We start from the raw sequence: 14,416 nt of genomic DNA, 5'->3' as shown, positions 1-14,416 counted from the left end.
TATATATATATATATATATATATATCTCCACCTAATACTGCCTGCCTCCTCAGCACTTCGCAAGTACTAGCTTATTTAATACTCAGAGTGATCTCAAAAAATTGATAATGCTATCCCCATTTTAAGGGGAATGAGACTGTTGCTCAGAAACGTTAAGCAACTTGCCCAAGGTCATGCATATGGTAAGCAGCAAAGTCAGCCCTTCAACCAGTCTGCAAGTTCTAGTGCCATACTCATCTGCTTGGCTACCCTGCATAAGCATAAGCTGAACTTAGAAGTTCTGTTTGTGTTTCTGTCTGTAGGTGAGCCCATCAAGGCCTGCATTTTATATATATATATATAAAACATCTTATCTTTCTTGGCTCTAGCATGAATTCAGACAGCTGGAGAGCAAGTAAGGACAGTGAAGGAATTTGAACAGAGTCCAGGAGTCCAGTCAGCTACTCTGTCCCAGAATATGTCAGGCTCTATCTAAACAGAGGCAGAGCCAAGAAGTCCAAGGAAACATCAAGGGTCCCAAGTGGGCAGGCAGAGGGCAGCATAAGGGAATCTGGGCTACTTCATCCTGGGGTGGTCAGGAAAGTCTTCACATAATTATTCTGGGGCTGGTGTGGGCTGGAGTGAGAGGTTCCTGTCTATAAGAAATGGGGGCAGGACTAACAGTAGTGAGCCAAGTTAACAAGGACCAAAGTGAAATCTCTGTCACAGAGAGAGACTGGAAAAGAAAGGAGCTGAGAGAACTTTGACTAAGAAATTGCCCTGGAGCATTCAGGGTCTAGGAAGATACAGGTAAGGGAAACAGTCAAGTGTTGCTAATCTTATGTCTGCTTGGGAGCAGCGCCACGATCTGAAAAGACAGATCCCTGAACAGGAACACAGAGGAAGGGGTACACAGTCATGTGCCTCTGGCCCATGAAATGCTGTACATGGTAGCTACAACTCTAAGTCCCCAGGCAAAAGCTGCTTAAAATGGAGAACCCATGAATAGAGGCAAGAAGGAGTTTGCCATGTATGGCTGCAGATAGTATTCTACTGTGGACTCCAGAACTAAAATAGGATCAGTGTGAATGTACCTTAGGAGATGTCATAGGCTGTACTCTTTTTACCTTCATTCACCTGATAGTTTTCACTCTATCCAAGATTAAAAATGTAGATAAATCAATAGGAAATGGCTAATTCCATAAATTACAATTTGACAATAATAATCATACATTTTAGTCTATGTTGTTGCCTTCAGTAACAAATTACTATTGATCAAAAAGCCTATGTCAGTAAATTTTGGGTGTTATTTCAGAGAGGATTAGAGTTGATAATTAGGCTATCTTTCAAGTCCATGCTTGGGGCAGTTTTCTTTCCTGAGTCTTCCAAGAGATTTTCAGTGGATAAAATTTTCATGCTTGTGTTCCCTAATTCTTTTCCTTTCTTTTTTTCTTTCTCTCACACAGGAGACTTTGAATGTGATTGATCCTGGCTTGATGGACCTAAACGGGATGAGTGAGGATGCCCTGGAATGGGATGAAATGGACATAAGTAACAAGTTAATTAGTCTGAATGAGGAATCAAATGACCTTGATCAAGAACCCCAACCTGTCATCCCTTCCTTGAAGCTTGGAGAGACAAGTAATGAGGACCCTGGTTATGACGAGGAGGCTGATAACCATGGGGGATCTCAGTATGCCTCAAATATTACTGCCCCCTCCAGTCCACACATTTACCAAGTGTACAGCCTACACAATGTTGAACTCTATGAAGACAACCACATGCCATTTCTGAAAAACAATCCAAAGGTCACTGGCATGACACAGCCTAATGTTTTAACTAAGAGTCTCAGTAAAGACTCTTCATTTTCATCTACCAAATCTTTGCCAGATCTTCTAGGCGGTTCCAATTTGGTAAAGCCCTGCGCATGTCACGGAGGAGACATGAGCCAGAATTCAGGCAGTGAGAGTGGAATTGTCAGTGAAGGAGACACAGAAACCACTACCAACTCTGAAATGTGCTTGCTCAATGCAGTGGATGGGTCCCCAAGTAACCTTGAAACTGAACATCTGGACCCACAAATGGGAGACACAGTTAATGTGTTAAAGCAAAAATTTAAAGACGAGGGGGAATGCATTAAGCTTCCAAATAGCTCTCAGTTGTCCATTTCACCAGTGGGTTGTGTAAATGGAAAAGTTGGAGATTTAAACAGTGTTACCAAACATACCCCTGATTGTTTGGGAGAAGAATTACAAGGAAAACATGATGTGTTTACATTTTATGATTACTCATACCTCCAAGGCTCAAAACTCAAATTACCAATGATAATGAAACAGTCACAAAGCGAAAAAGCACATGTGGAGGATCCCCTGCTTCGTGGTTTTTATTTTGATAAAAAATCATGCAAATCTAAACATCAGACTACAGAGTTACAACCAGATGTACCTCCCCATGAAAGGATTTTGGCAAGTGCATCTCATGAAATGGATCGCATTTCATATAAAAGTGGCAATATAGAAAAGACATTCACTGGCATGCAGAATGCCAAACAGCTCTCCCTTTTATCTCGTAGTTCATCTATTGAGTCCCTTTCTCCAGGGGGTGATTTATTTGGATTGGGCATCTTTAAAAATGGCAGTGACAGCCTCCAGCGAAGTACTTCTTTAGAAAGTTGGTTGACATCCTATAAAAGCAATGAAGATCTTTTTAGCTGTCACAGCTCTGGGGATATAAGCGTGAGCAGTGGCTCAGTTGGTGAACTAAGTAAAAGAACATTAGATCTCCTGAATCGTTTGGAGAATATCCAGAGCCCCTCAGAGCAAAAGATAAAGCGAAGTGTTTCTGATATCACTCTTCAAAGCACTTCCCAAAAGATGTCTTTTACTGGGCAAATGTCATTGGACATAGCATCTTCTATCAATGAAGACTCAGCGGCATCTCTAACAGAACTTAGCAGCAGTGACGAGCTCTCTCTTTGCTCAGAGGATATTGTGTTACACAAAAACAAGATCCCGGAATCGAATGCATCATTCAGGAAGCGTCTGACTCGTTCAGTGGCTGATGAAAGCGATGTCAATGTCAGCATGATTGTTAATGTCTCTTGTACCTCTGCTTGCACTGATGATGAAGATGACAGTGACCTGCTCTCCAGCTCTACCCTTACCTTGACTGAAGAAGAGCTGTGCATCAAAGATGAGGATGACGACTCCAGTATTGCAACAGATGATGAAATTTATGAAGACTGCAACTTGATGTCAGGGCTAGACTATATAAAGAATGAATTACAGACATGGATTAGGCCAAAATTGTCTTTGACAAGAGAGAAGAAAAGGTGCAATGTCAGTGATGAGATGAAGGGCAGTAAAGATGTGAGTAGCAGTGAGATGACCAATCCCTCTGATACTCTGAATATTGAGGCCCTTCTAAATGGCTCTGTAAAACATGTCTCTGAAAATAATGGAAACAGTAAGAATTCATCTCATACCCATGAGTTAGGGACAAAGGGTGAAAATAAGAAAACTATTTTCAAAGTTAATAAAGATCCATATGTGGCTGACATGGAAAATGGCAATATTGAAGGTATTCCAGAAAGGCAAAAGGACAAATTGAATGGGACTTCAAAGGTGTCAGAAAATCTTGCTTCAAATGGGAAGGAGATTTCAGAGAGTGAGCATTGTAAGTGTAAAGCACTTATGGATAGTTTAGGTGATTCAAATACTGCTGGCAAGAAATTTGTTTCCCAAGATGTTAGACATCTTCCGAAGAAATGTCCAAGTCACCACCATTTTGAAAATCAAAGCACTGCTTCTACCCCCACTGAGAAGTCATTCTCAGAACTGGCTTTAGAAACCAGGGTTAACAACAGACAAGACTCTGATGCGCCGAAATCATCTGATGATGCACCGAGTATGGCTGGAAAATCTGCTGGCTGTTGCCTAGCACTTGAACAAAACGGAACAGAGGAAAATGCTTCTATCAGCGACATTTCCTGTTGCAACTGTGAGCCAGATGTTTTCCATCAAAAAGATGCCGAAGATTGTTCCGTACACAACTTTGTTAAGGAAATCATTGACATGGCTTCAACAGCCCTAAAAAGTAAATCTCAACCTGAAAACGAAGTGGCTGCTCCTACTTCATTAACTCAAATCAAGGAGAAAGTGTTGGAGCATTCTCACCGGCCCATCCAGCTGAGAAAAGGGGACTTTTATTCATACTTATCTCTCTCATCTCATGACAGTGATTGTGGGGAGGTCACCAATTACATAGAAGAGAAAAGCAGCACTCCATTGCCACTAGACACTACCGACTCGGGCTTAGATGACAAGGAAGACATTGAATGCTTCTTTGAGGCCTGTGTTGAGGGTGACTCTGATGGAGAGGAGCCTTGTTTCTCTAGTGCTCCTCCAAATGAATCTGCAGTTCCCAGCGAAGCTGCAATGCCACTACAAGTAACAGCATGTTCTTCTGAGTTTGGTGATAGTTCTCTTTTAGCTGATGATGCAGATACAGTGGTTCTTTCAAGTCCTTCCTCTCAGGAAAAAGCTGAGGCTGGAAAGGAAGTGAATGGTTTGCCCCAAACTTCCAATGGCTGTGCAGAAAACTTAGAGTTTACTCCTTTAAAGCTTGACAGTGAAAAGGAAAGTTCAGAAAAAACAGGTGAATCTGGAATGCCAGAAGAACAAAACGCTGCTTCAGCCAAATCTAAAGTTCAAGACCTCTCCTTGAAGGCGAATCAGCCAACAGACAAGGCTGCATTGCATCCCAGCCCCAAAACTTTAACCTGTGAAGAAAATCTTCTAAACCTTCATGAAGAACGACATAGAAATATGCATAGGTAGAATGTACCCCCTCCCCAAGCATGAAAATCATCTCACTGAAAGGTACGTATAGTCCTCGTGCCATATATGTATTTAAAATATTGAGTTCAGGTCAGCAAAACCATGGTAAGAGAAAAGGCTAGTCAGAATGACCAATTATGGCAGACAGTTATCTAAATAAGACATTTAGATAGAAGAAATGCTCCCAACAATGAAAGTAACTGTGAAGCAAAAGAAAAAACAAAACAAAACAAAAAAACAGGGAAAATTGACATTCTTAGTGACATTATCTTTATTACATCATTCTGGCAAGAATACAAAATTTGAGGAAGTAGTTGAACAATTTAAGGCCTCAAATTCTTCCATTGAGGGAGAATGAAAAGGTTATCCAAATCGCAATTATACTCCATGATCAAAATTCACGCACAGTAACAATACCCTCCACTTCAGCTTCTTGCACAGAGAGCTGTCCCTTCTCTTCAGTGCTTGGAGATGAACAATGATTAGGCTAAAGGCTGCATCTCCTGATTTGGCCCTTGCTTTTATGCTTCTGTCTAATGTAACTATCATCACATTTGCTTCCCCAGTGGAAGACTGTGCTGTCACAACTCCTAATCATGGCCATGTCTAAGGATTCAAACAGGAGGGGAAAGTTGGTTTTAAAGAAGAGGCTCTTATTTATCCACACACAGATTGAGAACAGGCGCAGAAAGCAAATGCAGAAAGAATACATGACAAGTTAATGGCATTTTCATAAAACAGAATTTTGAATTTTGCCTGAAGGTGACAGGCTGATTTCCATCACATTTTTTAAGAAAGTCATTCAGCTCTTCGTATTTAATAAGACAGCTATTGATCAATAATTCCAGGGTGATGATGTGTCTCTAAAAGTGACACAAAGATTCTGTTATTTCCCATTTCTAAGCCCCAGTGATGAATATGCTTTCTCAATCAAGTTTAAAGAAGAAAATTTGAGCTTTCAAATGTGAGAGTCATATTTCACCCAAGTATGAGGTACCTAATGCCACCTCCACCCCCCACTCCAGAAGCTTAATGCCGTCACCTAAACTTGTGCTATAGGAAATGAATTACAGAAGCAATCTACCCTAATTTGTTAACTTATTCAAATAACAGTTATTATACTTAACTATGCTAAAGATTATCTTTTTTGTGGCAGATTGTTTATTTTTTGATGAGCCTAATTACTGATTTTCTAAAAGTAATTTACATTTATTACAAATACATCTTTTAAAATGTGACAGATAAATGTTGTTCCCATAATGTATTATGAAAAAAGTTACTATTTAAAAACACATTATTTAATTTGAAAGATGAATGGCAAACATCATTATTTTTTTCCTGCAACACCTGTGCCCTAAGCTTATTAAAATGTGTGATTCTGTGTAGAGCTGCTAGAAATGGGGACTAAGGGGGGCATCTATACCATATATACCCTAAAAATAAACTCAGTATGCAAAATTGAAGAAAGGCCTCCCACTTACTAATATAGCTCAACTAATTTTCTGAGTTTCAGACTCTATTTACAATTGGCTGCAAGTGAGAACAAAAGTAGGAGAGAGAGAAATGTATTTTCTGTGAAACATGTCCACCCTATAATCACATTCTCCATCAGTATGCAGTAAAACTGACCATTAAGGGAGAGTAACTGCAATTCCATAAGCTGCTTCAAAACAAGTTCTATTAGAACCGATTGTACTGCTGGCCCTGCCAACCTCCGCAGAAGGGCTGGTAGAGCCTGGCTGATTTTGTTTTCTGAAAGGGGATAAAGGCTTGAAAGCAACACCACTCTGAGCATGACATCATGTGACTGTGACCCTCAAGTCACCAGTCATGCTGAGATCTGGAGCTCCAGAAGCTCTGGCACTGGAGAAGCCTTTGCGATGCACTCTCCCTTTTTTGATCCTCTGGGAATTTCTTCTCTCTCTTACATAGAATTGAAATGAAATGTAAATGATGAGCAGCTCCATCTTTAGACTTGGCGGAAGTGAATGTGCTGATGGATCTCTGTAACCCTCACATTTTACAAGCAGGGACAGTGTAAAACTAGCAGCCAGCCCGCCTGCCAGTCAGCAATATTTTTTGTTAAGCCCCGTTGATGCCTGGCCTTATCTCGGGCAAAGGGAGAAACAGCCAGATTTTACTTCTGCAGAACTCACATCGCCCCCAAGTGACTTGTTATAGGCCTAGAGCTATTTAAATAGCCATATTTACTGGTCCTATTCAGGATTTTTTTTTTTTTCAGTATCATGTGGACAAAACATCCGGATGCCTGAATTTTTTACCAGACATTAGTATTGGATAACTGAATATAAATAGTCACATGTTGTTAAAATACTATCAGCCAGAACAAGTTATTTAATCTCAAAATGTTGACATGCCTTCAGTATTTAATGTCAACAATACATAGTAAAATTGTTTGACAAATATGAGGTTTCCTGTCTGCAAGAGTCTAATTGTTGTCATTGTTCTTTCTACAAGTTCAGAAAAGCAAAGGAAAAGCTGTGCTTTTAAAGTCATTTGAAAACCATCCGTTGTGAGGCTCTTTTATCAGGACAGTAAAATTCACCAAATTCCATTTGCTGTTTTTTTTTTTTTTTTTCCAGAACTAAGTTTTCAGATGATGAAAAGATTATAATGCCATCCAGAAGAGATATAACTTAGAATAGCAGATAGAGTTTGCATCAGTAACAAAAAATGTTTTTCAAAGGTTTTTTATTTACTGTGTTCCAATTAAAAACGCACTGCAACTGCTTGAGAAGTTTTAACATGATCTAGCAGTATGCATTTGCACTGATTTCCAGGCATACTGCTGTGCTTTTCACTATTTTCATTTATGTGTCATGTTTCTATAAAAATACAGAGGTCAGTTACAGCAGATCACATCAAAGAAAAGGTAACTGGAAAGATCCAGATCTTTCTGCCTAATTTGGAGGAAGCACATAATGTATGTCTGTAGTGCCTCCTAGGACCTGCCTAAGAGATGTACTTTGCACTAATCTTTTTGCTGTATTCTGACAGTTATTTCTTCATAATCCTCATCATAAGCCTCTGATCTTTGATGAATGGTTTAACCCTAAACTTCAGGCTGGATAAATCCCATGGTATAAAAATTTAACTCATCATATGCGGCCAGTGTGTGCCTTTTCTTTTCCTTTTGGTCTGCTCTAGTGATTTGGAGTTTTTTTTACTATGTGTGTGTAAGAGTGTGGTGTTTTGGGGGGTGGGGTGAGGAGGTGTATTTACTTACAGTGCAGATATTTCCTTTAGAACTTTTTAGCTTTATTGCCTTTCCTACTTTATTGGTCTGTAAATGTGATAGTTGGTGGTCAGTAGATTTTAGATTTTAGGCAATTACTTGTATTTGTACATGCTCAAGTACACACATAAAGAGTTTTAAATGCTGCTGCTCAGATTTTACAAGCTGAGAAAGCTGTAAGAACATTTGTTTCTCATGTACACAGCACAATTCCCATTCTGTTCATTGGATTGACATTAAGTGCTTAATATTTTCCAAAGCTGGTCAACCAGGTTTAAGAAACTACCTTTGGTGATTGTGTGTGAATTTTTCACTAGACAATACAGGTATAATCTTATCAAACTTACCTTTAAAATAACTTTAATAAACCAAGGTTTTGCTGGATGTGAAGTGTCTTTAAATTATCTGGCACTTCTGAATAACTAGCCCTGCTATGCTAAATAACAAAGATGTTATTGTGCATCACCTGTCACCTATCTCACACACACACACACACACACACACACACACACACACACACAAAACCCCAGATCTGTGCCTCAGCCAATTTGGCCTGCCCATTTCCAAGTGGGCCAAGTTGAAAGAATTGATTATCCAGAGAGAATTTAAATGCCAGCATTTAGTAAGACCAGATTTGCCTCACCTAAGGATTCCCTACTCTGTGGCCAGATTTCAAATGAGTCATGTCCTCAGCATTTGAACAATGCACCAGGCTTTCTTATATTACTGCATTATTTTACTATACCAAATTTCATCCCATCTGTTTCTGTCTACCCCTGTTCTTTATCTAATTTTTCGTCTTTCCCCAACTCCCCATGGCTCCAGTCAAACGACTTTTGTTAAGGTTTTTCTGGCTCTTAACACAAGTTGAAAGATTGTAGAAAAACAGAGAGCAAGACAAAGACAATATTTCGTTCTTGAGGGACAGTAAAACAACCTGATATGAGACATCAGAACTCAGTTTAAGCCCATACAAGCAGAAGCCTGCTTTCTTTGAGAGCTGGTCAGGGGACTTACAATAATTGCATCCTGCATTGCCTAAACTTGATATTTAGGTGTTCCTCACATTTGACCAGTTGCTTTTAGCCATTTAGAAATAGGCAGAACGGATCGAGTTTGGAACAAATTTATATCATAGCCATGAGATGTACAAATATAATTGAATCCATCTCGTTTCCACAATGCTGTATGTACCTTAAATGAAATGCATTACTATTTGAGGTAGAAGCCCCAGTTATATCTTTTTTTAGGCTGAAACACTTCGGATAATCACAATGTTATGAATCTTTCACCACTATACATTAGTGGAATTGTTTGATATCATACATAAAATCACTGCAGGAAGGGTTAAGCCTGAGAGCCTATCAGTTCCCAGTCTGTGGAATCATTGTACATTGTAAATACTTTGCTGCATCACTTGGCATCAGCGGCCTCACATTTTCATATTGGTTTGAAGCTATTTTGATGTTCCAAACTGAGTTCACAGGCAAAAGAGTGGATGAGATCCACAGAAAAGGTCAAACTTGATGATTTTTCTTGTTTTCTTTGAAACCGTATCTTTTAAAAAAAAAATCAGTGTGTTTTTCACATCTACACTGAGACTTTTTTTGTCAGTAATGTGAAGCTTGGGCTATTAAAATTATTTATATTTTATGTATCTTTTTATTTCAGAACATTAGCAAGTAGTCCCACAATTGCAGCCTTCAATGGTTCCTCAAAGGGCTTGGTTTTGCTGATGAAAAATACATTTCTGAAACCTTTTCTTGTCACTTTTTTGTTTCTTGTAGATACGCCTGGCTGCAACTCAGGGGTGGCCTCATCCTCCCGCCCTGGGCTGGTCTCTGGTTCCATCACGTTTGTCACTGCCGTTTATTACATTGACTTCTCCCAAGATGAATCTTCCTTCCAAATGTGTTTTCTCCACACGAGCCTTGTGATCTGAATGTGTGCGCTGGTTCTCTTTAGGTGATCGTCTTTGAAGTTCAGCAAAGCTGCTTGTTCTCCCATGGATTCCTGTCCCAAGCTACCTCTACCAACCCTCTCTCTCCAGCTAGACTTTTCTGTTTGCCTCCTCCCCTCCCTTCTGCTCTTTAAAGTTCTGCAGTTCACCAACTGGTGGTCCATTAAATTCTCCTGTCTAGAATGACCCCCCACCAGTACTTGACCAATTTCATGTTTCAATCTGGATTTTTTAAAATGGTATGATGACTGTGTTTATTGAAAGAGTTTTACCTAAAAAGCTAACATTTGAATTGATTGCAGCATAGAGAAGAAACACTGGTCCTTCTTTCAAAATTAAGCAACTATTAAAAGCGCCATTTTATTTATTTCATTTAAAAAATAATCTATGCAGCATTTCAAGAAACAACCATATGATGTTGTATATTATAAACTGGTGACATTCTACTATTGAATTATGTACAACATTTTCATTTTTTATGCTTCTTGAGGTGGTAATGAGAAAAAAGTTTTTTAAAAAAGTGTGCCTTGCTGTATTTCTTATACCATTTATTAAAAAGCTGCTTTCACGGTAAAATTATGTTGGTTTGAAAGGAGGAAATAGCAAGGTTAAGATGTGTGAATAATTTATGTATATATGTATAACCAAGTGCAAACACTGATGTGTAACGACAGTATAAAATGCTTTCATGTTTGTGATGTCTAGTGATGTGGAAAATATAAGCCTTAAATCCATTAGATTGCATGGTAATTAAAATTGGCATAATAAACACAGATTATTGGGGGAAAAGGAAAATTAGTGATCTCTTCTACTATGTTCTTTACCAAATTGTTGCATCTGGTTCTGAAAAAGCATAGCATGTAGCAGCTTCCAAACATATTCATATCGCTTAAGAGGCTTAACATTACCTAAACTAGAGACTAGACATAAAGCCTTCAGTTTTCAAAATCTTTCTGGTCACTATAAGGATCTTGGAACAGCAAATGATTACATGTCAGTTCCCCTAAACCAATAAAAATTTATACTAGATTTTTTATTTCTACTTATCATTAATGATTTGGTGTTGGATTTCAGGATACCTTGTATGTCTTAATTTATTTTAAATATTTATTTTGAATGAGTTTGATAGAAAACTGGTAGAAAAGTATAGAAAATTTGACTATTATTTATAGATTTCAGGTATATTTATATGTGTAAAAGAAATTGACAAAGATATAGTCCATCTGGCCTTTACTGACTCCTGTTAAATGCAGTTTTAAATTTATATCATAACACCTACTTAAGTGCCTGACACAGTAGGTATTCAATAAAAATTTACTGAATTAAAGAATTAAATTAGGTGACATGGTGACATCTGTCCCTTTATTTTGACACTAAAACATGGACACAACTAGAAAAGGGTACAATGCAATATAAAATCACAATAGATAATATGTATCAAATTTCAAAAACGTAAAGCATGTTGTGGGTTCACGTAGTCACAGGAATGACAATCGTTTATTTAACAGATAGTTCAGAAACACTTTTTGTCTGCAAGGCACTATTCTAGATCCAGAAGATGCAATGTGGAACAAACAGACAAAGCCCTGCCCGCAGAAGGCTCTCCTACATTAGGGACAAGTGAACATACAAATGACATGAAGTATTTGTTGCAGAGCTGAGGAAAAGAGCAAAGGTAGTGATAGAGGCACAATGAGAGAAGCAGCAGTGGGGACAAGGAGGAAAAAAAGGGCTTGGAGAGAGGGGAAAGTTAGTGGAATATGCATGAAACTTTATTGCAGGGGTAATAGGAGAAAAATTAAATTAGGAGGACTTAATGAAAGGTCTTTTAAAACGGTAACTTGGAGCTTTTGTATGTAAAATGCTAGGTAATAAGGACACTTTGTAGAGGCTGTTTTGCACCTGATTTTATTTATCATTAGTGCCACACCAAGAATATTTAAACGATGCTTATCTGTAATTCTACCACTTTAATAACTATTTGTATTTTTATGCCCCTTCTAATCTTTTTCATACATATTTCTAAATGGATACATTATTTTAGGCTTTTTAATAGGTAGTAATTTGTTCAAAAGGGGTTTTAGCCAGATATCTAGTTGCAGTGTTCAAGAAGATTTAGGGGAAAGACATTAGAGATAATTGTCTAGTTAGGGGGCAGCTGGAGAATATAAGCTAAGTTTTCCATAACAGAGTACACAAGTATAGCGGCCCAGGATGTAAAGAAAGAACAAATCCTAGAGTCTTTGAAATTCCTAGGGGTATTCTAGACCTCTGTTGGGATATGGTATTATTTTACATATTGAGACAACGTAAATTTTCTTTGGGTAGTAACTAATGTCAAGTCTACATCTACTGGTAAAATATTCAAAGAACAAACTGACAGTGATGTTCTACCTACTTGTTACATGCTCATGGAAGACTGTGCAGTATTGAAAGTATTTGTTAATTATCTGCTTAGTATTAACACTAAATTTGTAGAATGACTTTCAGGTTTGTTGAACAATGCCTTTTCAGGTTGGAAGAGGAAAAATAGCCTCAATCTCCCACCCCATGTAGGCACTCCCCAATTACCCTTAGAAAATGATCACACCAACTCTGCCTACACACTTCCAGCGATAGTGGTTCATTGTCTGTTAAGGCAAACTGTTCCACTGTTGGACATATCTCTTTGTTAGAAAGTTCTTTCTTAGGTTGCTAAAATCTGCCTAGTACCCCACTACCCTACATTTAATTTTGCTCACTGGTCCTAGTTCTGTCTTATGGAGCAGCCCAGAGTATCTTTTCTCCCTCTTTCTCATGGCAACCTTGGAGATAATCGAGGCCAGCTACTCATCATCTCCCAACCACTGTTCCCTTAGCTGCCCTTCATATGTCATGGTTTTCAGATCCATTCCAACCTGACTGAATGTTAACAGACAGAATTCTTGAAATTAAGGAACTGTCTTCATCATCATACATGTAGAAAAGAATCTGAATATTTAAGTGCTAAGTTTTCTCTAGAAATATATTTAAGATATGTTTATTCTATTATTGTAAATTTCAACCAATAAATAAATAAGAATCCATGACTTCCTTCAGTGGCCCAGTCCAGTGCCTAAGTCATCTTGAATCTTTTCCTTATATCAAATACAAACCAAACCTGTTTCCTTATAAAGTAGGGCACTCCCTCAGTTTATTCATTTATTCAACCATTCAGTGAACATTTATTAAATGGCTACCTATGTGAGGCACTATGTTTGGCATTAGGTCTATAAAGGCAACTAACACATGATATCTGTCTCCAAAGATTTACAGTTTTTCTTCTGAAAGTGCCTTTTGCGTCCTTGAATAGAGTGATTATGACTTTTCTCTAAATTAAATGATGACCTCATTTACTTTGTTTCTGATGAAGTTTCTCTACATTTAAGAAAATCTAGTGAGCAAAACAGTATATAAAATCATCTGGATCTGACTACCAGAAAAAGTAAGGTGGTTTAAATTACAGAAGGAAAAATATTTTTTAGATTTCTGGTCACTGAATAAATATGCATTTTATACAACAACAGAACAGTCTAAATTTAGGGCTTCTGGAAACCTGAGTTTGATGATTTTGTTGTGTTTGGTTCATCCGGACTAGGTTTTACCCATTCTATAATTCCTAGGAACAAACCAGATGAAAATATCAAACAATGAAATGATCCAGGTTTTTCTTATAAGTCAATTTGCTTTAGCTTCTAAAAGAAGTTGAAAATTTTTAGAATTTTAAAGAAAAAATAACTTTTCAAATGTCATATAATTCTTATATTTTAAATATAAATTGAACCAACTAAATTGACTGCTATATTTTTTCTACATTTTCTTTTTTCAATTTTCATTTTGAAAAACTTCAGACCTATGTAAAAGTCGAGAGTAGAACAAAGATACTTGGTACTCATCACTCAGGTTCATTTATTGTTAATATTTCACCATATTTACATCATCTCTCTGTATACACACACTTTTTTTGTATGATTAAATCATTTGAAATTAAATTGTAGAGTATGATACTTCATCTGCAAATACTTCACTATGTGTTAACTGAGAACATGGGCATTCTTCTACAAGTCTACAATACCATCTTCCCACTCAAGAAATGTAACATTGACTGGGCGTGGTGGCTCACGCCTGTAATCCCAGCACTTTGGGAGGCCGAGGCGTATGGATCACCTGAGGTCAGGAGTTGGAGATCAGCCTGGTCAACATGGTGAAACCCCATCTCTATTAAAAATACAAAAATTAGCCAGGCATGGTAGCTGTAATCCCAGCTACTTGGGAGGCTGAGGCAGGAGAATCGCTTGAAGCCGAGAGGCGGAGGTTGCAGTGAGCTGAGATTGCACCACTGCACTCCAGCCTGGCCAAGAAGAG

The 14,416-nt window shown here is 38.0% G+C and overlaps 1 protein-coding gene across 1 annotated transcript in view; it reads left to right on the top strand.

Annotated features, from left to right (window-relative positions):
- AKAP6 (A-kinase anchoring protein 6) overlaps window positions 1–14,043 on the top strand; it is a 642,313-nt gene extending 628,270 nt beyond the window's left edge. Inside the window, 2 exon segments of the mRNA XM_017895900.1 lie at window positions 1,446–4,859; window positions 9,861–14,043. Coding sequence (XP_017751389.1) covers window positions 1,446–4,817 — 3,372 coding nt within the window. The 3' untranslated portion in view covers window positions 4,818–4,859; window positions 9,861–14,043.
- The last annotated feature ends 373 nt before the right edge of the window (window positions 14,044–14,416 follow it).

Source organism: Rhinopithecus bieti, unplaced genomic scaffold, assembly GCF_001698545.2.
Source record: "Rhinopithecus bieti isolate Rb0 unplaced genomic scaffold, ASM169854v2 scaffold_21703, whole genome shotgun sequence".
Lineage (NCBI taxonomy): Eukaryota > Metazoa > Chordata > Mammalia > Primates > Cercopithecidae > Rhinopithecus > Rhinopithecus bieti.
Note: the sequence above shows the minus strand (reverse complement) of the source record. Positions and strands in the feature narration are given on the sequence as shown.